Genomic DNA, 26,801 nt, shown 5'->3' on the forward strand with positions numbered 1-26,801 from the left:
AGATTTCTGTTCTGGACACCTCTGCATTTGGTCAGATGAATATTGCTTTTGGGGATGTCATTCACTGTGGAAGAAGAAATATACATTATCCTGGGGAAAAAAAACTGCTTTATGAATCATTCACCATATAATAAGCTGGTAAAATGCATTTTACTTGCTGTCCTACCTCAGACACTCTTTGGGCAAGTGGTAGCCAGACCCTTTGGCACTAGCTGAGATGCTTTTGGAGTACAGAAGGAAATAGCAGAGGAGATTTTATACAATGAATACTCTTTAGCAGGGTTTTTTTCCTTAATGCCTGACATCATGGTTTGCCCACAATTTTTTTTTTGGTGAAATTGTTTGTGACCTCAAGAGAGCCCATTCCTTGGATGATGTGCTTCATTTAGATTGTGAAGAGGGCTCCCAAGCACAGTGTCTCTTCAAAGGTCACCCAGAACATTTTGATTAATGCTATCTTGTGTCTGTTTGGCAGCTAGCAAAAGGGAGGAAAAGAAAACAGACAAAAAAAGCAAGGCAAGGTGAAAAAACCACTTTGCTCCTTTAACTAAAGCAAGGTGGCAGGTAAATGTTATCACCACAAACACATGGTGTGCAGTGTGCTGAGGAATAAGAGACGATCCCAGGGCCAAGGGAAGAGGAGAGCTGGTCTCTGCACCTGGGAGACAGTGAGCCTCAGCTTGCAGGTGCCTTGGTGGTGTGCCTTTAATTGAGAGCTTGCCATCTTAAATCAGTTCCAAGCATTTGATCTCCCTGATGGCTGAGGAATCTGGTGCTGCAACACTGAACACTGGCACCAACACGCTGCCTGGCAATTGATGTTGCCCTTCTGATGTCAAATCCATAGAGTTTGATTCCACTAGGTCACTGGAAACTATTTTGATTTTAACCAGTTTCTAATAGGAAAATATGAGAGAAAAAATTTATTCAAAGAAACAAACAGCCCTAGACTGAGCCAACTAAGTAAGCTTCAAGAATCTCTAGCATTTACCTTACCCTGGTTATGCAGTTTCAGTAACTAACAGCAAATGATATTTAGTTCCTAGTTGTGCTTTCTGGCATTCTAGCACTAAGCTTTCCTCAAAAAAAAAAAACAAAAAAAGAACTTTGGACCTATTTCTTTATAGTTCTGGCATTCCAGCATTCATTCCCACTACAATTTCAGGTGCCAGCATGATACTTCAATGCAGATATTGTAAAGAAAGTATCAGAGTACTGTTTAAATTTTATTCAAGACCTATGCTATTAACTTTGATGTGGAAGGCAGGCTCTAAGTGTTTGAAACCTACAGAAGATTTCAATATTTTACTTGCTAGTCTTCAGAAGTAATTGAAGAGGAGAGAGTGGGTAGACCCCAGGTGGGAATCCTTTTTCTCCAACTAATTCAGTGTCTGACCTTGCTTCAATTACCTGATTTTCATTCCCTAAAATCAGTAATTTAGAAATTCTTATTTTAGCTAACAGGGCTAATCAATAGGCTGTGATTCATCTCTCCTGAATTTAGACAACTGCATTTGCATCTGAAGAGCTTGTCCAGGCTCCTGTTGCAGTCAGGAGAAGGAAGTAGGGACTTCTTGGGCATTATTCTCTGATGTAGTTTAGATGCCTGTCTTCACTCTAAGTCTAATCTATGTTTCCTTAACTGTCTGTATAGGAAATGTCCCTTTAAGTTTGTAGAAACTTTGGCTTTTCATATTATTGCAATACTATTTTTTTTCCTGTCAATTCATTTAATTCAATTTAATTGCTCAGAGTTATATTTGATGTGGAACAGAGGTATCAGCAGGCACACCAAAACTTTAGATGTGAATTTCAAGATATACACAAGTGAAAATACAGGGAAAATGTAGACTGAAATCCGGGCACAGTCCCAAGAAACAGCCATTGGCATTCCTACTCCTGTGGAAGGTGTTAGGCTATATTAAGAACCACTGTTTTTGATTGATAGCAGAAGGGATTCCAGTCTGGAAAAATATTTTCAGCATGTTAAGTATTTCAGGCATTTATTATCTTACACACTCTTTTTTCTTCATGTTTTCTGAAGCTATTTTTTCCCACAACCTCTTTTAATATCCTACTACACCCTATATGTTCTTTCTGGTACATTGGGCAGGGCTCTGCTTGTGTTTCTCTCTTGAACAATAAAGGATCAAATGGTCAGAAGAGCATTCAATTTGTACTGCTACTTATGTGAAATTAAGTACAGCAGTTTCCAAGTTGTAATAACCACAACTCTTTCCTCTTAGGGAATGTTGCCATTTAGACATCACCACTGCAGTGGGATTGATCCACAAGTCTTGTAGATTCCTTCACTGAATTGTCAAACAGAATAGTCCTGGAAGGTTACTCTCCTTGCTGTGTTTGTAAATTCAGGACAGTCTCCAATTTAGTAGTTACTAGTCAGAAAAGAAAAAACTGTGAAGGGACATCACATGTCCTGAGAGAGGGCAATCACACCCACAGAAAAAAAAATGGCTGTTGGATAAATGTAATTATCTGTATTTTCCTTGGCAATCCCTTTGTATTTTGGGAAAATAGAATTAAGAAATGTGGAGGGAAAAAAATCTGCTAATGGGATGATTTACATATACTTAATAAATGCTTTTCACCCAGTATTCATTTGTTAGAAGAAGGTGGAAATTATTTAACTTCTGTGTATTCACTGATCATCACAGATGCAGTCAGTGTATCTGCCCTCAAATAATCAATGAAAACTTCACTTAGACTGCCGAGAAATTTTCTATGCCTTTGTCATGAAAGTGCAAGACAGAAATATGTGGAAATATCCCACTTCCATTGCTTGAATTTTGCTTAATTTCAGAGTGTAAATACTCTGTTGAGTATGAATTAAAGCAGTAAAATTATGCAGGAACTCTGCAAAAATTCTTGCAAGAATTAACTGAAATTATAGCAACAGATGAACCAGTTGATTGTTCTCATCTAGCTTTCTATTTCTGTTAGAAAATCATAATGCAGAAAAATTCAGTTCTAGGGAAAAATGCCTTGCAATATAAAATCTTTACAGACAAAACAGGTTTTCTCATTTAAACAAGAGCGACTTTACAAAGGACACTCTGTCTACAAATAAAGAAGGACATTTGTAGGAAGAGAGAGGATTATTATTGGAGTGATGCATTTGTGCCTATAGACATGTAGTGACACAGACAGAAATTAAATCCATGATACTTATCAAAGGTACTGACCATGGTACCCATGGCAGGTAAACCCACTTAGTACTTGTCTGACTGAACCAGACACTCTGACTCATTGCCCCTGGTGTCAGATTAACCTAATTTCTCTTGTGCTTGCACTTATTGGACTGAAATCAGAAGTCTTTGGCAGTATTTTTTTGCAATGATTTTTTCTTAGGCTTTTTTGTCCAGAGAAAACTTAATTCTCCAGGGGAAAATTCTACATTGCCTAAAGTAAAGCAAAAATCTGTACAGTTGAACTAAGGAGACAAAGAACATCACTTGTGGACAAGGAATTGGGCTGGAGGAGAGCTGGAAAAGAGATGCTGCTCTTTTTCTCAGTCACATTGCTCACTGGATTGCTCCTCTTCAAATCAAGCTGGCTTAGCACAGGAATTGCCTGAAGTTGAGTAGTATGAAGTGGAAATAAGTATATATATAAATCTGTTAGCCTCAGTCTGCTTTAATAAGAATTTACTACCAAAAAAAAAAAAAAAAGAGTAGGTTTTACTGACACTTGACATGGAGTTATTCCAGGCTCTTTAGAAGATTCTGTACCTGCACTTGACCCCAAACATGCATGAGACCATGGAGCTGGCTGCCTTCTCTTTGTTGTGGGCCCCTCCCCTGCATTTGTAAAAAGATGGCCACATTTGCTTCATTTACAGCCCCAGAGGGGTGTCTTGGAAGGACATCCTAAGCTTTGTCTCACTTCCCACCGCCAGGCCCACTGTTCTAAAGGTACTGTAAGTCTTAAGAGAGAAGGAAACATCAGCCCTGAGACAGAGCACTCCAATATTCTGTAGATAATGTAGATTAGTCCAAGAGACAGTGCAATATTATGGCATGTAGATTATTTTCAGTCCATTTGGTCTATAACAAATCTGCTCTGTTCCTATTTATTTTCCAGATTTATACTACAATTCTTGAGCTAGAGATGACAGAAGACAAAAAAATTAAATGGCTCTTACTGACCATATTTTCAACTAGCTTACTACAGTGCAGAAAAAGGAAGAAGTCTCCTTTTCCAGGACCAGAGATGAAAAGCTTTTCCCACCCAGAATAAGGTTCAGACATAATTCAAATATCTCAGTCAAAATTCTGGAAAAGGAATTTTTAGTTCCATTCAAGTAATGGGCTTTCAAGGTTTTCATATATGAAAATTTCCCAAGCACATCCATTTCAGCTTCAATGGCTCCATTTTACAGTATATTCTGAGTATTTTGGTGCTGGTCTGTAACCATATCTCTATCACAAATGCAGAAAGCAGAAGTTATTTTGATAAGTCCTTTCATCCTATGAATTTGATCTGAGCCCCTCACAGAAGAGAGATCATTTCTGTTAAATACAAAGGGAAAGGGAAAAGAATAATAATTCTCCCCTTTTAAAAGGCATCCTGCTGGAGTGGGGCAGGGGAATGTGGGTGCCTCCAGCATCCTGGAGACCCAGTCTTTAAATAATTTCTTTAAACCAACCTAAAGATGCATCCCAGCCCCCAAATCTCATACTCTATTAATAATGTCCCTTTATTATTGGTGGCCAATAAGAAATCATAAATACTGAATATTTTTTTAATATAAAGTAGTGTAATAGAAGAGGGAATGAGCATTACCTGTTGCAAGAATGGCCTCTTGCCTGGTGGTTGGGGAATACATGGGTTTAAGTTTCTTCAGGCAGACTTTATTCAAAAAGCTGGTTTGCAAAGGAAAACCAACTGCCTGTATTACACACCCACACTTGTTTGGTAGTGTTTCCATCTCTGTATTGCCAGCCTTTTCCTAGTGTAATAGAAAGAATATTTGAAATTGAAACAACTTATAAAATCAAACAACTTATAAATAGCTTATGGAGGATATGAATTTGATGCTAAATAATATTTAGGAAGGTATTTTGAAATGGGTTCTATGCTAATGGAAAACATTGTAACAAATAAATTATAGTCATTACTATAGATTCATGATAATATAAGATAATATTTTATCTGGGAAATACGTTTTGAGACTTGCCTGTTTTCCTGTGCTACTAAAAGCCTGATTACTGAAGTTTGGCCCAGAATTTGTATTACTGTCCTGGGGGGTTGTTTCAGAGTCCTAGATGGCACTGGAAAATGTTTCCTGATCCCCAGCTGAATATATCTTCCTGCTCTGATTTTTTTTCCCCACTGGCTCTGAGATGTGGACCAGTGAAGCCACGGAGAGATACAAGGAGTGCTGGCACTTCACATCAGCTGAAGAAGAACCCCACAGTCCCTTAATACACCTTCAGATGAGTTTTACCCCTTTAATGAATTCCTCCACAGATACTTCAGATTTTTTATGCTTTCCTGAAGCTGCAGGATTCATTCTTTACTACTGCACAATTTTAGCTCTATATAAACTTTGTTCCATCATTATTGTAAAGCTTTCTCATAGGCACAGCAGTGTCAGATTTTTTTCTGTTTTGCTTACTATTATCAACATATCTAGACAGCTTTAAAGAAAAAGAAGAGACCTGCAATGGTTTCTATGATGTTGGAGTGCTGCTCTGCAGCAGAGTATTCTACAGGAATGGTGCAATATGGTATGTAGTGCTTTGTATGGAATTATGCATCAACAGATAGTATAGATGAGAGGAAGTCTGAAGCTGAACACTAGGTGATCTTTGGTTTAACCAAGACCTGTGTTAATGAACCAAGCTTTGTTTTTCTTAAGAGATTCTCTACCCCAAAGGAACAAATATCATGGTGATTTTGTGGTTAGAAAGCTATTTGCTACTTTGTCACATTCGAGGTATAGTTTAGCATTTGCCTACAAGTTGTGGGGACTGTATTAAAGAATATGGGCTCATTAGCTTTCCCTTTCCTCAGTGTCATGTCCTTGTCAATTTTAAGGCTATCTGGTTTAATTTAAAATTGTCTTTCATTGCAGTACTTACTGCACGGATCAAGGATGTTTTTGGGAATGCCTTTAGAGAATTAGGGTTTGACAAGGTGCAGTGATATTTATACACATTTATGTACATTGAAGCATGCAATGGATTCTTTTTGGAGATAACAGACAGATCCTGAGACTATTGCATTTATATTGGTTTTCTCCATCACTAGAAATGAACTTGGCTGGCTGTCATCAAAAAACTTCATTTCCATAACAGGCAAAGAAATGTAATTGCTTTTGTAGATTTGCACACCATAAGCTCAAGGGCTCTAGTGTATTTTATCACAGTTGCAGTTGACTGATGGAGATTAACCTCATGCTAATCACTGTAAATGTAAAACCTTCTGTCTCAGATGGTGCTTACTACAAAGATCACTGATGTAATTTATTCATATAAACAATAAGGGTTTTTTAGTTGTTTGGGAGCCTTTGTAAAATCTGACTAATACATGACTTCTGACCATCTATAATATTTATGGTGCACTTCAGTCATACAAGATATACTGCTGCTAAACTTGGACAGAAAACAGGAAATATCTTCCAAGTTGACAGCATTTAAACCCTTTAAAGCATAAAATTTTTGAAGTAATGATATTGTTAGCATTTTTGTAAGTGATCCTTCAAATATTTTACTCCCTGTCATGTGTCTTGCTTAATGAGATGGATATTTAAGCCAAAAAGAATAATAACAAAAAAAGATTGTTATTCTGGAGGCTCATATAAGGAGTAAGATATAATGTATATTTTACATTTAGTTCTGAATTGAACACAGTAATAATATCTAGCCTTGTTAATGCTATGGTCTTCTGTCTCATGTTTTGGGAGGATCTAGTGCAGGATTAGATGAGGTTTCCATGACAGAATATAACCCAAGTCCACCCTGTGCTTTCTTTTCTCTTTAGAGAAAGTAAGAGCAGCACATCTGACCTCATATAAGCATTTTCATTAAAGTACTCTGGAAAAAATTTGGTGACATTTCTTCACTGAAATCAATGAAAATCTAAGAGTGAAAATCTCAGAGGCCCATCTGGTCCCAGAATTTCCATCCCACTTCTACCCTTTTCAGCACTCATAATTGGTTTGGGCAGATGCAACACTACCTTGTCTCCCTTTGGTCTCAGAGAGCCATGGGCACACTGGTCAGGGTCAGTGGCTGTGACCTGAGCACCTGCTGCCACCACTGCAGGCAGTGTTCACCAGAGCCTGTGCAAGTGGGAATGAGCTAGGACTGGTCCCAAATTGCTAGAGATTTAGGGAGTAGTCTTTCCTGAAGGTGACACTTGGGCCCAGAAAAGCTGCTGTCATGCATATGAGTGTTTCTAAGAGGTGTTTTTATTTTATGAAGGCTGGAAAACAGCAGTTAGGCTAAAATGATGCTTAGAAAGTTTTTTTTCTCCTTTATTGACAGTGGAAAATGCACCGTATCTCTTGCATAAGTGTTTGCAGTGATCTTTAATAAAATCTTCACTGGGAGAAAACCTGTAAAATGATTTCAAGGTCTTCTATAGGTAATCAGACATTTCTGTTATACTGCCATTATTGTATTGCTAGATGGTGTATGTGGTACTAAAAAAATGAGGCATTTTCATAATATAAAAGCTATTAGAATATTCAGCTGCAATCACTGCCAGTCTTTTATAGTATCTACATTGGCAGAACCTTAGTTTCCTTGTAATGCTTGAAAGTTTATTACTTATTCATCAGCATCTTAAATTAGACAGCCTCAGTATCTCAGCTCTCTGTAGCAGGGCATGTTGATTAGTGTTTCTAGAAAGATTTGGCATAAGTTAGGTTGATGCTGGCAGAGAGAGGTGGGTAGCATATGTACTGCATTATCACTATATGTTTTCAGTGTTGACAGGAATAGAAGGAAGCTGACATAACACATCTTGATAAGTACTACTGCTATTATGAGTGTCACTTTTATCACCAGCCATGCAAAACATTGACCTAGGACTCTGGTTTGATGTTAAAATAACATTGGTGTGTATTGACATATATATCATATTGATTTTGTCATGACATTCCTTGGCAGGAGTATTATTGTATATTGCTTCAGTTTACTTGTTAGTGTTGCCCTTAATATCTCCTTCAGAAGGCAGTAGTTATTTTTGTGCTTTTTTCCCCCCTAGTGACAAAGATAGTACTTATTGGTTTGGATATGAAATGCTTATAGGTAACATTTTCAAATGAGAGGCTGTCATACAGTTAATTTCATTGCCAGCAATTCAAGTAGTGAAAGATTCAATGTCATTCAAAGATTTTTTTTTTCAGAATACAAATCCATTTTTGATAATTCCATCAAAATTTGATGTCTGGAACAGCATACTTTTTCTGTTAAAAATGGAATTTTACTATTACTTATGTAATGTTTGATGCATCTTTAAGATGTGCCAATCATTTGATTACAATTTAAAGATGATTAGAGGTTGCTAACTTCTGAATGTGAATGACTGGTATCAAAATACTAGGCTGATCTAGCAGAGGTACTCTGGAAAACACAGTGTTGCAAATTGAATAACCTCCAAAGTACAGGGATTTCGGGGTGATATGACTGGTATGGACTATGAATGGGTGCTGGGAACCTGAGCTGTGAGGCATTTGCTTGCACAGGTGTATGATGACAGCACTCTAGATCTCACTGGAGTTGGTTTGGCTGTAGACTTTTATTTTCACCATGTAGGTACTGTGGGAGTGTACAGAAAGTGTGGGGTTTTGTCTAGGGCACAAACAGCTCAGCAGCACACATTTGGACAAAAAGGATCTTTTGTCAGAACTGAGAGTTGCTTGCTGGAACCTCTGAGACGTGAGAGGTGGGACCACAGTGGCTCTTAGTCCCGTGTTGCCTTTGCAGGACTCATCTGCAGGTGCTGTGCAGTGTTTTGTCTGTGCAAGCAATAGGAGCCTCCTCGAGCCCCGTCTCATAAGCTCTTGAAGGTCTATTTCTCACCCAAGATAGCTCAGCCACCTTTGGAGGCATAAAATCAGCAGGATGGCTTCCGTTGCAGTGTTGGAAACAAAAAGGTTTAATAAAAGGCAAAATAACAAACTTCTTACAGGGAAAAACTGAGCCAGGTGCAGGAGGTCCTTGCTCCTGGTAAAACACCTCACAAAAGCAATTAGTCTCTTTGTTCTCTTCTTTTTCTAGCAAATTGCCCAGGTGGGATTTTTTGGTTCCTGTCCAATGGGCTATCCTTAAGTTTGAGGTGAAGTCCCCTAGGCCTATGAGGTGGCTTTTTCACCTAATCGAGGAGAGAAACTTCTGGGCTTCTTTCCTTTTTGAGGGGACAAAGGAAAGTTTTGTCACTCTGTCAACAAGGAGCACATTTCTGTACATGCACACAGGCACATCCCCTCTAAAGCTTGGAGGGCCGTGTTTAAAGGAGAGGAGACACCACCATGCTGTGACCATCTGGATGGGAGCCACTTTGGTGTGGAGGATGAGTCATTTGGCTAGCACAGAGCTGTGCTCTGCTTATTAAATTAGGTGACGTGTTACACAATTAGCCTGTATTTGCGCGGCTGGTGACCCAGACTGGCTCAGGTGTCCCGAGCTCTGGAGCTTAGGAAGGGACAATTTGGATCTATCTGTAGATATCACCCAAGAAAGCTGTGACCCCGGAGTGGTGGAGCTGCCTCAGGGAGCCATCAGGAGAAGCCATCAGGAAAAGCCGCCTGTAGAAAAGCGTCCGAGCCCTGGCCCTTGGGAGCGGTAAGGACCTGACACGGAGCCCCAGGGAGCAGCTCCCCTTCTCGGCATTCTCAGCTGTGGCTCCTTCCAAATTTAGGCCTCTAAAGTAGGGATCAGTTTCTTAGGAGAATGAGGCAGTGAAAACTGCCCCAGTGGATCAGCCAGAGTGCCAGTGGTGCCCCAGCCAGAGTGTCCAGTCTCAGGCTGTGTCTGAGAGCTGACACTCAGAGAACAGTGGCAGAGAGGGGCCAGCATTAGAGCTGAGCTCACATCTCTCCATTTGCTGGGCAATTACAGTACTTCATCATTAGTGAGTTTCTCCTAATGAAAGTCTTTCATATTGTTTAACTAATTGAATAGTCACTGGGCCAGAGGAATTTAGGGGACCTAAATTGTCCTTTCCATTCCCATGTCCTGATCAACACCTAATCCTTAGCTGCTTCTACATTGCCCTAAATATTAATTATTTATATGGATTTTTTTGGTGGAATTTCTATGTATTTGTTAAATGAATCCCTCTTTTTTACCTTTTACTAACCTAATATTTTAACTTTTTTCCCCTTAAATATTCTGATTTTTGGCTTCCCCCCCACCCAATGATTCAATTTTCCTGAGAAAATTTCAAGAAGCTTTAAATGTTTCTCTGCATTCTGAACAGAATTTGTGTGTTTGAATATCTCTTACATTTGATGTCAAAATCTAACAGCAAACCAATTCTTGGTGACTTTTATGTGCACCTTCCTTTGCTGCTATACAAATAAATGACATTCTTTGCATATTCTTCAAAGATGTCATGCCTCTATTTTATTTTAGTTTAGATTTCATTTTTCAATAATTTTATTGTCATTTTATAATATTAATTAGAATGAAAAAGTTTTTGCATTGAACTAGCTCTCATTAGGCTCTCAGAAGTTGTGTTTGATAATTTAGTGAGTGCATTTTTACAATTCCTGGAAAGTGTGCAGTCAATGTGAACAGGGAAGAAACGTGAAGCTTTACCAGAGGGTTTATGTAACTGATCAGTTGCAATGATGGATGCAGTGTATAAGAATTCTTTCCCAGAATATACTTTCTAAGTATGTATTTGTGTAACAGATGTTTTAAAGTGGTGACAAACAGCAAAGAGAAAAAAAAGAAACAAAAAAGAAGATAAATATCTTAGAAGTGATGTAGAATTCAATGTTGCTGACTAAGAAATACTGCAAAAGAGTTTTTCAGGATGTTTCAGTCTTGTTTTACCAGTTATGAAAGGCCACATGACTACAAATGCTTGACTAACATTCAAATAAGTCATCCCCTGTTAGCAGAGACACATTCTCATGCTACCCAGGGAAGAAGTAATGGTAGGCTATTTAAATAAATCCATTTGCACCACAGTATTTTTTTTATTTTGCAGTTGTGGATGTCCAGCAGTCCCTAGATGATTGATTCACTATCTGTACTCCACTGACAGATAATAACCTTTAAAAATAGTCTTGCAATCAGATGCACATGTTCCAAGAGAGATGAACTAAATTTGGATGAGAAAACAACTTCTGAAGTGTGCCCCATTGGTAATTAGGGTTGAAACAAGCTGATAGTTTAGAATTTGGTCTTCTGAAGTGATACAGCATAATACTTATGGAACTGCTTCTTTCATTAGTCTTCATGGAATGAAGTGTATTTTTAAGTAGCGGGTGCAAATGCATGAAAGCCTATTTTATTTTTATTTTTATTATGATGCAATCTCAAAAACACTGTAAAATCTTGCTCAAGTCTAATTTTTTTCATTTAAAAATCCCTTAAACTGTAGAGTTTCATGTGAGCAAGGCCTAGTCTATTGTTATAGGACAAGTACATAGTCTGCTGATCTAGCTGTTTGCAAAAGCAAATCCCAAATTCTTGACACTTCACCTCCACCCACATAACATTCTCCTGTCTCTCGTTTGAGCACACACACACACACAAAGACACACACTACAGAAACCATGCCAAAGCCTCTTAATCCTGAATGCTCTATTAAATGTAAATTGGAGTGAAAATGCAATGACTAAGAAATAGTTTGTGTCCTATGTAGTAGACAAGGAGTTCTTAAGCAGACCTGATTTTGTTTTTGTAGCTCAAATCACTCTCTTTAAACCTTTTTGGCCGTTGAATTTTGCCAAGAACAGCTGTGGGTCAGTACAACCTTACATCTTGTGTTTATTTAGCATTAGTGAGGAGCCAAACAAAAATGTCTGCCCATTGCTTCAAATCTGTGACTGTGTGCATTTCTCATATGCATTGTTTTGGAAGAAGAATAAAGGCTGATGGCAGGTCAGATGTGCAGATCCTTCACCTGCAGCTTTCTGGCTTGTTTGTGACCATCAGGTGCTGCAGTGGCTCTTGGCTGCTGGCAGGCAAAAGGCAGGTTCCAGTGAGTGCTGCAAAACAAAACCTGTCACCTCACTGTTACCTAAAGCTCCTGTCTTGCTCCACAAATCCTTCTTCCAAGGCCTTAGTGTCAGGATTTTTGAGTCAAATGCTTCTCCAGCTCTGGAAGGTTGCAACACCATTTTAACATTCAATAACTGTGTCTGACAATTCTGACTAGGAAAAGACTTTAGCGGGAGGAAGGTTTCAACCTTTGGCAATCTGTTTTCCAATGCTAATGGTGGAAGACCTCTTTCAGATCTTATGCTGAAAAACACATCTGAGAAAGAGACATCTGAAAATAGTCTGGTAGCTGGGTCATTCATCAGCACTGTAGGAAACGTGGGGTGAGTTTATTCTTGTCATTCAGAGAGACATTTTCGAAAGCAAGTCTGTCTCTCCATTCTGGTGCTTCCAGCAGTCATTCCCTCCTGGATACAAGGCACCATCCAGATAAAATGAATGAAGCCAAGTAGGTTCTGTTAAAAAGGTTTTGTTCAAGCAAACTGACTTTTTTAGTGTGGGAGAAGGTACTTAAATGAAAGATTCCTGGTCCACTGCAGAACTGCAAAGGAGATGGGATCTCCTATGTACAGTGGCAATACAGAGTCTGTTGAGGCAACATGCAACAAAACACAGCATCTGACTTCTACCAAAATTACAGGCAACCATTTCAATTAGTGGAATTTCATAATCTACTAGTACATTTTGTAATTTTCTAAAAGAATCTTTCTTGGAAGCAGAGTAAAAGTAATTTTTTTTGGTACAAGAGGTCTTTTAAGTTACTTGAAAAAACAACTTCATTGATTTCCTTAACTTTTAAATTATTTTCTTAATGCTGATTTCTGGCTAGTTAACAAACAAGACCTTATAGGCAGGGCAGATACAAAGTCAGAGACTGGAGCTGGGAGAAAAATACTGTATGAGGGTACAATTTTTGGGAGAACATGTAAGTGGTTACACTTTCTTTAAGAGTCAGAGAAGGGGTGTTTTAGGGAAGAGGACTAGGCTTGTGAGTGTATCTGCCTTTTGCTCTTCTTGGGTGCCTGAGTTCTCCCCTTGACCTGTGTTCTCTGCTCTTATCAAAACCTCACCTGGATAGCTGTGGCAGCACTGGGCTCCTCATCACTTTTTTTCCTGAAGGAAGAGCTGTAGCCAATAGGAACATAAAGTCCAACACTATGAAAAAGAATTTGGCATAAATAGTACAGCAGTGCCTTTTTTCATAAAAACTGAGTTTAGAATATTTTAAAATAATCCAAAGATTTAGTAAAAAGTGTGCATGATTAAAATTTTATTGGATTGCCAATACATTGCTGTTAGGATGGTCTTGATACATGACCTAAAGTTTCAGGGATTTTAATTTTTTTTTTTTTTTAATTTGAGACTAGCTATGCTTCTGTGTAATGTAAACTAATTAAGCTGTTCAGAAGACATTGATTATGAACCTTTCACAGATTGTGCCTTGTGCAGGCAGATGGGAGAGCTTTATTAAAAATGCTTGTCATTTCTTAATATTGTTCACAGGACATATAATCTCTGGGATAAAGAATACTTGCAAGAGTCATTTGCTGATGCAGAACAAGGACTTTTATTAAGTCCGAATCTGTTTATTATCTGTAAATCTTCTAACTTGTCAAAACATTGGATGAAAAAGTAATGCATGAATTATAGGGTCTTTTCTGTTGAATTTAAATGAAGAATATATATTTGATGTCTGGTTTAATGATCCCTGCTCTTGAAAATTAAAACTCTGACTGATATGTCAAACTAACAAACAGATAACTGAAATGCTTTCACTTTTTAAAACTTTATATTAACCTCCAATTTTACTTAATTTGAATTTCAGTTTCAATCTTCATCCAAGATATATTTCTTCCCTTTTCAAAGCAAAGACCAAGTTCAGAAACTCAGAATCATACTTACTTTCACTCAATTCTTGGGTGAAATTTGACTTATTTCAAGTAACTTTAAGAAAAAATGGTCCAAAGTTATTAAAAAAAATTTAAAAATCACAATTTCTGCTGAAATCCTGTAAGATTCTCCTCAATCCAGACATTTTAGAGCACTGCAGTAAGTAAGGGATGTTTTCCCTGAACCTGTCGGCTCTGCTTTTGGGAGATTGCAGATTCATCTCCCACTAAGGCAAAAGGAGCAAAGGTCACTTTGGCTACAAAATTTTGGGCTCTAAACCCTAGAGTTTGAAGAAGAGGGCATGTGTCTAGCTAATAGAAAACACAGCACAAGAGAACCTTGACTTATGAACACTCTTAACGTCATTGAAATGCTAAATGTCCTTTACAGGAGGAGGGACAGAATCCATCCTATGTAATGTATGTCAGGAATGTCACCTAATGCACAGCTTGAGGGTAATCAGTTCTCCCTGGTGGTGAGGGTGGTTTAAGAATCTTATGAAATATACTGGAATTACTGCCAGGACCAACCTTGATTGTACTGAGTTTATTTTGGGGTATTATAGGAAATACAGGCTTTGAACTATTTTAAGGTGACAAAAATATTTCTAAAATCTCTGATATTGTAGCTCTTTCAGTAAATTAATTCAATTGCTTCTTTAATCAATCTAAGGCTATGATTATTACATTCATGCCTTCCTCCAATTTCCTAGAATGAAGATACAACATGACAGTACAAATACATAGGAATTAAGTACTGAACCTACATTGTTTCTTACTACCTGCCAAAGTGTTTTCCATTGCATTGTCACGTGTATTCTAATATTGGGAACTTCTGAAGAAAGTATCTGTAGACAGCATGTAGATTTTTGTTAATTTCAATTAGGTCCCCTCCCTTTGTTACAAGCCTTTGAGCTTCTGATCCTTTTAGTTAAAAAGTGTGTTAAATAACACTTAAACAAGTGTGTAATAAATAACACTTAAGGAATGTTATTTATTACACATTATTACACATTATTCATTTTCAACTGAAACACCAAGGTATTCTTTGTAACACTGACAGGGTTTTGCTTAAATTTGGAAGACTCTTTAGAACCCTGACTTTAGTAGCATACTTGGTCTTGAAGTGTTTTCTCACTCCCCAGATTTGTTGTCTAAAGAAATTATGCTTGTTCTTGGTGCAAAATGTACAGTCTGCTGTTCTCCTACAGTTCTTCCATTCTTTCTCCTACACTCTGAAATATCTGAGGAATGGTACATGACTGTATTTAGTGAATTATTATGCCAAAGTGGAAAAGTAACCCTTTTTTTAAAATGAGACAAAGTCAAGCTTGTATATATATAGTGTAAAATTATTTAATAAGTAAAAATAAAGTTATTTAATTGGACCAAGTGTAATTATTCTTCCCAATAGATAAAGTCAAATGAAAATGACCCTAGCACTATTCAAACATGCAGTATTCTCAATATCCGGGAACGCTCAAGTTAAATGTTTAAGGACAGCTGCTTTAGAATGATTAACACAGAGAAGAAAACAAGATTCTAAGTTTATTATCGTGCCCTCCTGTGAACGTGCAGAAGAAGCCAACAGCCATTCAGCCTTACCTTATTGTTTGCTAGTAGCTGAGTGCCAGAATAATTACTCTTTGTAGCCAGCATTCTTCTGGGCCCACACAGACCTACTCAGAAAATAGCTCATTAAAAGGACCTCTGAAAGTCCTTGCTGAGAAGGGGAAAATATGACCTCTTCTTCAGTTTTATCATAGACATTTTGTTGCTGCTTTTTTAATGTTCATTTTTTTATTTATCTTCCAACTGTGCTCTACATACTACAGGCAGCAGTCTGCAGAAGGAGGCATCTGAATTATCAACCCTCTGAGTTTTATTAGTAGGGGACAGGTAAGAATGCTTGTAGATGAGCTTGTATTGATTATTCCTTAAATGCCTGGCACAGATGACTGTAAAGGGTGCAGCTTCTGATAGGGAAGCCTATTGCTGATAATACAAGAAGAAATAATCCATTTCTTGGAGATTAAAATATTAACTGCCTTCCCTTATGTGTGCTTTGTTTAAAAGCTGAAAATTTAGCAGCAGATATTTCCAAAGTGCTCTGTGTATCCCTAATGTACCATCAAGGAGAACTCTGTTCTCTTCTTTGTGGAAAGGAGCTGAGGAATATGGGCTAGCTGGTATTACAAGACTTTCACTGCTGTCTGCTGAAATGACAGTAGAAAAAAAATTATGCCAGATTAACTAGAAGCCCTCAATCCTGGCATATATGCAGTAGGTAAAGACAAACACTGCCTGTGTTGAAATCTATGACAGCATTGCTTTTCTTTTTTCAATATACCCTTTTCTGATTGATAAAAAAGCTTGTTAAATCCAGAGGCCAGATGGCTTTTTGAATCTTGGAAAACATATTTGAGAGTATGTCACAATAATTTAGTGAGGTAATACCAAAACATGGAAGATGTGCTGTTATCTGTCGTTGGTATGTGGGTGGCAGCTGTATGGCCTTTTGAAAATCTAACACAACTCTTTATTAATATTCTTTGGATTGCAGCTCCAAAAATATAGTTCCTCAGCAGTACCAGTGGCCATATACAAGCTGCAGCAGTTTGGGAAAGGAGATACCTATTGAAGATGTGATTCTTATTTTAAAATAATAGTAATAGCAGAGTCCAAACACAGAAAAGAATCTGTGCTGCCAGAAGCAAATCACATCAGCCTTTACTTTCCTCCTGCCAGATCAACTATTTTTAAATGAATATTTACTTTCCAATTAAATAAAACTTGTCCAAAACATTTTAACTCTCAAGATCCCTTACTTTCTACAGTTTTTAAAAATGAAAATATTTTAATAAACTAAACTGAAAAAGCCATCAAAAAATTAAATGTACTTTTAACAGATTTTGTTTAGCTGAGAACAGACAACAGTAATAAAAGAGGAATATTAGCGGAAAAGGAAACTTTTAGGAAATCAGAAAATCAAAATGAGGAGACAGCTGTCAGTGGAGACATGCATGTCGTAGCTGCAGGTTGTGTATAAGCATTTCACTGCATTTTGGTGTTTGGATGAGAGCAGCTGGAGCTGGTTGGTTGTATCAGGGCAGGAGGTAATGACAGGGTCTGTTAACCTGGGGCATGGGAATGGGAACAGTAAATCTTACAGAGGTAGCTGCAGTCTCTGAGGGGGAAGTATTGGATACTGTCTTCTGTCCTCTCCTGGAAAGAATTTTCTTTGCTGAAAATGCTGGCAGTGAGAATGAATTTGAACCTGAAGCTGTAGTCCTTTGGGTTAGAGGACAATGTTTCTTGGAGTAAATGCTACAATTAACAGGTGACCATGGTACAAAGGGCCATGGTTGTTCATTTCTTCCTGTCAGATGTGGGTGACTGGGGTGTTCACACTGTGTTGGAGTGTTTTGGGTAGAGTTATACCTGGGGGAACACAGAGAAAATGCTGTTGTGAAACAAATGATGTTGTGCTTGCCAAAATATTGCTGAAGTGCTCTTGCTGACAGCAGGTTTGCCCCAAAGCACTGAGAGCCCTACATCCAGCATGTCCTCATAAGGGTCCATGAGGGATTTCACACACAGCTGTTAACCTGGAGAAGTTTGAAGTGTAACTCTGTATAAATCATCTGCTGAAGTGGGGCTGTTCCAGTCCTTCAGTTGCATCTAAGCAAAGGAGCAAAGCACTGCTTTAAAACTGAGCAGAAACCTGCACAGGTGGGAAATGCTCAATCTCATCTGCTGTATTCAAATCACTACCAAACCTCAATAGAGGTAAGACCAGATACCTTGTGCAACTCATGCAAGCTAGAGAAGCATCTATAGAGATGCAAAAATTTCTAGTTACACTAATTGGAAAATTAGCAGTCTAATCACAGAGTTATAATGTTATTAATTCCCTTTTCCCTGACAGGAACAAGTTGAAGGAAGCACTTCTCAAAAACAACATTTATATGAGCCCTTTTTCTAGTCAAGATATTAAGAGAATGAGGCTGTTGTTGTTAAAGCAGATAACTTTGCACAGGGTGTGTTTGGTTGCTGAAGCAGCTTTCTCAAATTCTCATGCACTAACTCATGTCCAGCTGGAGGCACAGCCCTTTGTGCAGAAGTAGAAGGCTTTACTACTGTGCCTTTGGCTTCTTGGTGAGCTGTATGTGTAATCCTGCAGTCTTTGGGTACAGCAGATACAGGGGGGTTCAACTTGTTCATTGCTGATTCCAGTGTGTTCTGTGGGTCTTGGGCTGATACTTGGTATTCTGAATTTATCATTTTTTTTGTATTCAACTGGACCACTAATCCCCTGAGTTTATCCATTTGGGAAAGACTTTTGTGCACTACCTCTCACACTTACCCTCTCTTCAATCTGTTTTCTCTTAGCACCTCCTCATTGGACTGTTCACCCAAGTGCACACAAACTCTCGTGTGCATGGGGCTTATATAATGGTGTAGTCCAGGTACAGACATACACTTAAAGTCCAAATGTCCTATTATTGCAGCTCAATGGTCTCACAGTTGAAAGCAACCTAGATAACTTTCTCTTTTCTACCTCTTTTATTTTCTGTGTATCATTATGGAAACTGCCAGCATCTCCAGTTGTTTGCAGGAAGGTGGATGATGGTGGTGGTGGGGCTTACCCTGTGCTTTGGGCCCACTTGAAGCTACTTTACTGTCTTTGTTAGCAGTTTACTTGTTCCTCCTTCATCAGCCAGCACATCTAAATTTAATGGTGTTTGACATGTTTTATATATGCTACATAAAACATGTTCTTCTCTTGCTCTGTTATCCTTAATACCACCAGCACACAAGGTTACATTCCTGTTGTGAGTTACAACTTATTATTAATGATTTGTGCTTGTAACCCTAAGGCTCCTATTCCACACTTGCACTTTCAAGGCTTCTGCTATTATCTTGTCCTTGTACTTTTGGAAGCATCTTTTAAAATCCCTTGTTTTTCTTCAACAGCCTTCAAGCTATGATAGCATGACATGTAGTATTAGAACATATATATCCTTTTTCTGGAGTCACTCTGTAGTTAATCCAATGTACAAAATTAATGGCATAATGGTCTGCTAGGAGATTAGCTCAATTGGTTAAAGCATAAGCTAAAATATGCCAAGGCTGTGGGTTCAATCCCTGGCCACTCACAACACAAAAAGCAAGTTGGATTCATTTTTCCTTATGGGTCCCTTCCAACTCAGACTATTCTGTCATTCTATCAATAAGAGGGTGCAGTTTTCAAAACATGCAGGGGTATGTGCAGGCACAGCTGTGATGCTGGGCACCACCTGCTTCCAAAATGCATTGCTTGCAACAACGTCACTGGTGTGTTCCCAAACTTGCTCTGCAGTGTTTTTGGAAGGAGAACAGCAGAGATGCTCACCTGTGGTGGCTGCACCACTGGGCTTGGTCCAGGCAGGCAGGACTGGCAGTGCTCAGGGTGTGGTGGCAGAATGTCAGAATGTGAATTGGTGGCACGAGAGCCCCAGCTCTGCAGGGAGGGAGCTGCTCTGGCTGAAACCTCTCTGCCCTCAACCACTAGGACATTTTGTGACACCAAAAGGCAAATGGCTGATGTGGGATACTATAAAATTGAAGTTCCTTCCTAGCATCATCCCACAAGACTGATATCTCAGCTCTGACAGATATAAGGAGGGATTTATTTATCCTTCCAGTGCTTGATTTCAAACAGCACCCTCTTACTGATAGGCACAGCTTTTGGGAAAACACAATGAGGGGAATTATGTCATATAGATTAATGAGAACATGCTTTAAGTTTGCTGTGAGGGTAACTTTGGTACTCTCTCACAGGGCTGAAATTGCAAGAAACTTACAGGAAAAAAGAATAAATTCTAATTTTCAATTTCTCACTGAGTAATCAAGTCAGAATTGTTCAAAAATGAACTGGAAAATAGGGATCTATTTTGCCTCTCTGCTATAGTAATGTGACTGACCAGTGTGCAGCCTTTTTTGCTGGGCAGAGGTATCATGACATTGCATAGGCATATATTATATATATCAGTTTTTATATGTATCTGCTAATGTGCTAGCATGAATGCTTTACATATGAAGGCGTAAGTCCTATGACCTTGCAAGGCCTCCAGTTTTAAGGCAGATATTTTTCTTTACCTGCAGGCACTGGATTTGATCTGAAGTCTCACATTTCCCAAGAAGTCTTCTGACAATGATCAATATAAAAATATTTAATAAACAACCCATGTGCATGTATGCAGCACCAGTTTTTTGTTTTGTTTTGATTTTTTAAAAGTTTTCTTTTGCTTTCAAACTTTTTCAGTCTACTTTTGTCAGTCCTTGACTGCCTTCCGTGGAAGGCCAGATAGCAAGCCTGGCCACACTAGTGCAGAATCAGCAACAAGATTTCAGCTTAATTTCTGCTTGATCCACACAGCAAAATGAACACAGGACAGCCAGAAGGAAGTGGTGATTCCCTGCTGAGGAAGTAGCCAGGGGCAGTCTGGGTGTGGGACAACCTACCTGTGGTTTTTTACATGGGTGATGGACTAGAGCAGCTTGGGATGTAACAACACAGTGTTTTAACTTGGGAGATGTGGCTTCTTAGGAAGTTTCAGAGACTGAAAGCAAATCAGCAGTTTAAGGGTGCCAGTGACACTAGAAATATAATTTAAAGACCCAGATCATCTTAGGGTCTAATATTTTATGACCATTTAGTCATACTGCATTTAATTAAGTCAAGTAAGCATAACAGAAGAGGTATTTTACTTGCCCTTAGCAAAAGGAGGAAATTAAATGTTATTTTCACTTACTTTTCATCAAACTTAGCAGCATATGTGTAGAGCAGTATCAGAGAGCAATTACAGTTGTATAAAGTCTGCTGGGCTGAAGAGCTAATTAAAATGAGGTTTGAAAAAAACCACTTAATCTGAATGAGCTCTTGCATTTTGAATAATAGATTAAATTTTTTTACTATTAGTCATTTGCTCTTTCTAGTGCTTTACACACATCACACATTAATTTTCAAAAGATACTTGTCTGCATTTGAGTGTGTGTTGATGTAATGAAAGAAGCACAAATGATTTGCTGAAGGTGATAAAATGGGCACATCATAAAGCTTGGGGAAGCTTCTGGGCCACAGTTATCCTGGGAACTTTGGCACAAACTTCTTCTTGACTGTAATTTCATTCTGGACCTTTGGAATGCGTTTAGCTTTTTCCTCTGAAGTTCCACAGAGAGAAAGTTGGTGTTCAGATGATCAACTGCTGCTGTTTGTAAAAGGTTTTAGAAAAGCCAGAGCTCATTACACAATAAACAGCTAATCCATATTAGGTTACTGTGATAGCTATAATGAGTCAGGATATGAAGACAGGCTGAAGGTTCTTACATCTCATTCACTGATCATTCCATCTGACTAGATTTTTCTCTAGATTTTTCTCTGTCTCGAGGAGGGGGCAATGTCTCTTTGTGGTTTGACTTTAGTCTGGACATAGAAAAGGAGTTTAAGGAGCGATTACAGAACTCAGGCTGTGCTTTTGGATGGCCCCTCTCCCTAGCTGGGTGAATGGTGTTAGCTGTGTTCTCTCTGAGTGTCAGAGCTATATTTATCACTCAGGAATTGTGGGCATGTGAATTTGTGCTCTGACCAAAACAGTGCTTCAGTCAACATGTTTCTATTTCATGATGTACACACTTGTTATTTTGCTATTATTTACTCATCATTTCCTTTTCTGTCCTTTAAACAAATAAATATCTTCAAAGGAAGAACTAGATGTTTCAAGAATGAGGTTTTCTCAGGGTGTTGTTTTATTAATAGAATGACTTACATTAACAAATCAGTGCAAGAAGTGGTAACGTGACCCAGCATATTGAATTTCACTTTAGCAATCTGTATTCCAGAAGGAAGTCCTGAGAAGCAATCATTGACAACAGAACCTCTATTTAAATTACAAAATAGGCAGCATGCTGAATGCATATGGAGCATATGAGAGATTAAACAGAAGTGTTTGTTTGTGTTCATAAGGTAACCAAGACAATAAAAATGGGCTCTACAACTAAGGACTACAGAAGCTGTGGTAATGAAAACAATAATTAATATAATTTAAGTTACTATCCCCAGGGCAGCTGTGAATTGATGGTATTAATTATGCAACAAACCTGTTTGTAAATTGATGACATAGGAGCTCATGGAAGTCATCTAGAATAATTTTTGTTTTGAAGCTTTTTGGCAATATATTGTGCAGCTGCCCATAGGCACCAATGGATATATATAAAGGCTATTAATATTAAACTCTATAATTTCTATTCTTCAAAAAACTAGTTAATGTGAAGGCTGCAATTATAAAAAATCAGTTATTTCATGTGCATAAGATTGATTATATAATATAAACCAGAATTCCTTAGTTATTGAATTCAATAGATGTCCCATTTGGTATTTTTCTGCCACTGTAACTGTATTGATTCAAGTGAATTCCAGCAGCAGGGAATGTATGATATTGAATTACCTCTGCTGTTACTACTGATTATGAAGGAAAGATGATAAGAAGTTTAATATATTTTTTAATATATATTTGAATTTTAAGCTTTTTTCTTTATTGTCTACCTCTACATATCAGAGTGGCTATTAACAGATGTAATGAAGTGCTGGAGGTCCAGCCTGTTAATTTCTTTTTGGTTCTTCAAGGTTAGAAACATCAGCCAGAGAGAGAGAGATGGTAAATGAGATGAGCATATTAAAAAGGTATAAAAATCTTTTTTCTACCTTAAAGAAGGAAGTAGTATTTAACAGTTCCTTCTGCTTTGCATTGTTAAATGAAAAATTAAATTTTAAAATGTCCAATTATTTTTACTTATTTAAAAAAAATAAAATTAAAATAAGCACTTAAAAATAATTTAAATCCACAGGTATTTCTCTTTTGTTTTCCCTCAGTGGCAATGTTTGTGTTTTCTGGCTATTCATGTGATATTTGCTTGTCTAGGTTTCTGTGAAGCAGCTTAGATTGCATGACCAGTTTTACCAGCTGGAAGTACCTGTTTCTCAATTGCTGTGAGTGAAACTAAGAGGAGCACAGTCCTGTCACTGCTTAGTGCAGTACCTAGCAACTTGAAACTGTCTGAAATGCAGTAATTGTATTTGCTTGTGTATGCTTTCTAAACTTTAAGAAAATAATATACACTAGGGGAATATAAATAATGCCATGATTTAATGGCATCTCCCACCTGAAAAAAAAATCTTGTTTGTCTATTTTAATGTATTTTCCAATCATAGTTTTAGCTTGCAAGCAATTTTGATTATTATTTCACCAGTGTCTTTAGGCCAAAGATGGTAAGGTTTTCTTTGTGTGTTCTGTAATTTTTCCACCAAAGCAATAAAAATGGGAAGTGCAGGGTAAGACACATACAAAATAAGGTAATATTAAGATATCTCCATTACTGTGCAACAGCCTGGAGCCTCTAGTCTAATTTCTTGTTTGTATTTCCTTGTTACAAATATGCAAATAAAATAGTGGGAGTTTAGCAATGCTGACACATTATATTGGAATTTGCCATAAATCTGTTTGTGTTTGGGCTTGCTATTTGCACACTTATTCCCTCTCTTCCTTTTTCTTTTATAAGGAATATTTTGCCCTCTGACTCAATAATGTCCAGTGATACAGAACAGCTGCTGTCAAGTGTCAAAACAAGAGCATGACTAAAGGGTGAGGTAGAGGGGGGAAATGTTTTTAAAGACAACCAAGGAAGTCAAAGTCCTCAGCTGCACTTCCTAATTAGAGAGAGAAGATGAAAGCAAAACTACAGGTCTTCAGGAAAGCAAAGGTCATCTCTAGCTGATTTTAGTGTAGACCCAGGCAGGGTGTAAGACTGCAGTGAAGGGTGTCAGCTGTACAGAAATCACTAATGCTGATGTGATGCTCCTGCCTCTGTGCAGGTAATCCTGCCCCTTGAAGGCACCTTGGGCTGGAGGCTGCATCCCTGGCTGTGTCCTGGGGAGTGGCAGCTGCTCCCTAGGGAGTGCATCCTTGAGTACTGATGGTACTCATCTGGCTTTTATCAGGTGCAAGGACTGAGTGTTTATTGGGCTGGCTAATAATATTTAAAAATGGTGTTGGTCTGTTATGAAGAGCAATGATCAGACTCTGGTACCTTAGCTCCTGAGAGAAGGACAGAGCTATTGTTTCTCCTTCACATAAAATAACATCCTGAGCTCCTGGCATGGTGCAGCATTTAGCTGTTATTCCTTTACTGTTGATTCAGGCCGTGCATTATTTGTTCCAGTGCTTGGTCACTTGTGTGAAATGGAGGGGGAAGTAAAGGTAGGAGAGCACCTTGTACCTGCACACCTGGATGTGTCTGAGAGAGCACAGTTGTTCCAAACTGTAGAGGAAAGAGCAGTTGACTGCATTTCTACATATAACCTGCCGCTGTTTTGCCCAAGCACTCCAGGAGACAGCTGTTAGTAGAAGTAACTAATATTTGCCTAGAGTTTTTTAAAACTAGAAATCTGTGTCCATCATTTTAATGTTCCAGCCACAAGATGATCAAGTAATGTAAACCATAATTCTGCTCTGTTCCATAATTGCTATTTGCTTATGGATGCAAATTACAAAGAAGCATAATGAGAGTCATAGCTCTTCAATTTGTTTCACTTTAAACAAGCAAGCAAGCAAAAAAAAAAAAAAAAAGAACAAGCTGAGGCAATAATCATGTTTTCCTGTATGATTCAATACAGTTCAACCCTCTGCATATTAGAGTTCATTGAAAAGACAATTAACAGTCATAAGATTTACATAAGATATAACAAAGGAATATCAATGTACTTCATATTCTTGAGTCAGAAAAAAGAATTTTTTACACCAACAAGTAATGGGAAGGCCAACATGTCAGGTTCAGTGGTTTGGGGTGTGGCTCCCTCTATTTACCTGGTGCATGTGCAGTTCCCCTTCCTGACATCTGGCAAAGCAACTGAGAGCTTTATGATGATGTGGACTTCTTCTTTTCCCTGGTCCATCTCCTGTGCAGGGGATTCAAGTGATTGGAGAGCACTGTGATAAAACCAAACATTTAGGTGAAATTGCCTTCATTTAGTCTCTCTTGTCTTTAGTGCATTCAGGCCCTATATACACAGCCCTGCTGAGAGGGCAACGGGGGGAAGGAGAAACAAGCAGACAGACAAACAACTAGTTGGTGTAGGTGGCTGGGAAGCCCAAAGAAAATGGAGAAGATACTTAAATTACAATTTATTTCTGATATTGCTCAGAATTAGCTGCATTTGCATTAGAAAATGTGAACATATTTTGCTTTTTTTTTTTTTTCAGAGCAAAAGTTTTTCCAATTTGGTATTTGTTAACCAAATACTCTAGGGGCTGTAATTTGCCCAGATACACTGATATAATTGAATTTTTGTTCTTCTAAAGTGGAGTTAAACAAAGATAAAAACAGCCGTGAAATGGATTAAATATGGTTTCCTAATTTTGTTATGGAAAATTGAAAGAATAGCAAGCTATCAAACAAAAGTTCTCCTGTCTGCTGAGCCACACTACTAGAATATAGAGAATGTTGATGAGTATAACCATGGCAGTGTTTTTTCTGTTAAAAAAGGCTTTAATACACAATTAGCCAATTAAAAACCCCCACCAAAACAACTGCAGGTAGAGTTAAAAACAGACATGTAAGTTACATAGATTCATTATTTCATGTTATTCATATTATCTCAACTCTGATAAAAATTGTCTTTGTTTGGATAAAAAAGTTGAATTAATTTTGTGTTTTGTAGGTCTCTTCTCAAGAATCTGGGACCAAACCATTGACCTTCACATTCGTACCATCCATTGGACAGCTTCCAACTCATTTTGAGGTTGTGGATATCTCTAAGTTCCTTGTGACAATTCCAGAGGAACCAAAGGATCTGAGCAACCAAAAAATTGTAAATAAGGTAGATTTTTCTTTGCATTGCTTTTTCCACTTCTTCAAAAGATAATTTTATTCTGAGCATTACTGAACTGAAGCCCTTTCCCTTGAATGGTTTCTTGGCTTGTGCTTGGTTTAATTACCAAGATATGGAATCATTGTGCAAGAGAAGGTGAGTGTCTGCTCAATAGCTTGCATTGCCTTTGCCAGACTTTATACTGGAAGGAAACCCTTGATCATCTCAATTCTGTGCTCTGTCAGTCATGCAATGACAGAGGGGGATTCCTTCTTGATCTTCATGACAACAAGGGCAGTGTGCAAGGAGTGTTATTACATGGAAATGGACCAGGAGTTGTTCACTGGCTCCTGGTTTCAGCAAATGCCAATGCTCTGGCTTCCAGAAAGGTGCCAATTCCTTTCATAGCTGCATAGTAATGCATCAAAGTCGAAGTAAGCTTTTGATTTTTGAAAACTTTTCCCTGTGATTTCTTGCACAGTGAAGCCAGCAGCACAGCATTCCTGGCTCTCCTTCTTTTAGTCAAGCCTTTGTTTGTTTCTTTCCTGCCTCACAACACTTAATGTGCTATTTTATTCCATGCTGCTTGAAAGGCTACCACAATCCTCAGGTTAATATTAGTGCTTATGGCAATTCTGCTTTTGTATAATTGCTCTTTTCCGGGGACATTGCTGGGGCTGCAGTTCTGGGTGCTTTTCCATAATAAACTTTTCAGAGGAGTTCACAGCCCTCTGACCTGAACATATTCCAGCATTTCAGCGATCTATCTGTCGAAAAAGGGGTTAGGTCTGGGCA

General features: G+C 38.2%; 1 protein-coding gene across 1 annotated transcript in view; it reads left to right on the top strand.

Moving 5' to 3' along the window:
* Positions 1-17,242: 17,242 nt before the first annotated feature.
* MLIP (muscular LMNA interacting protein) overlaps positions 17,243-26,801 on the top strand; it is a 68,305-nt gene continuing 58,746 nt past the window's right edge. The window contains exons 1-2 of the mRNA XM_071455336.1: positions 17,243-17,395; positions 25,857-26,015. Coding sequence (XP_071311437.1) covers positions 17,243-17,395; positions 25,857-26,015 — 312 coding nt within the window. The remainder of the gene's footprint in view (positions 17,396-25,856; positions 26,016-26,801) is intronic.

The sequence above is a fragment of the Agelaius tricolor genome, unplaced genomic scaffold, assembly GCF_023055355.1.
Source record: "Agelaius tricolor isolate 1412-34295 unplaced genomic scaffold, bAgeTri1.0.p SCAF_1, whole genome shotgun sequence".
NCBI lineage: Eukaryota > Metazoa > Chordata > Aves > Passeriformes > Icteridae > Agelaius > Agelaius tricolor.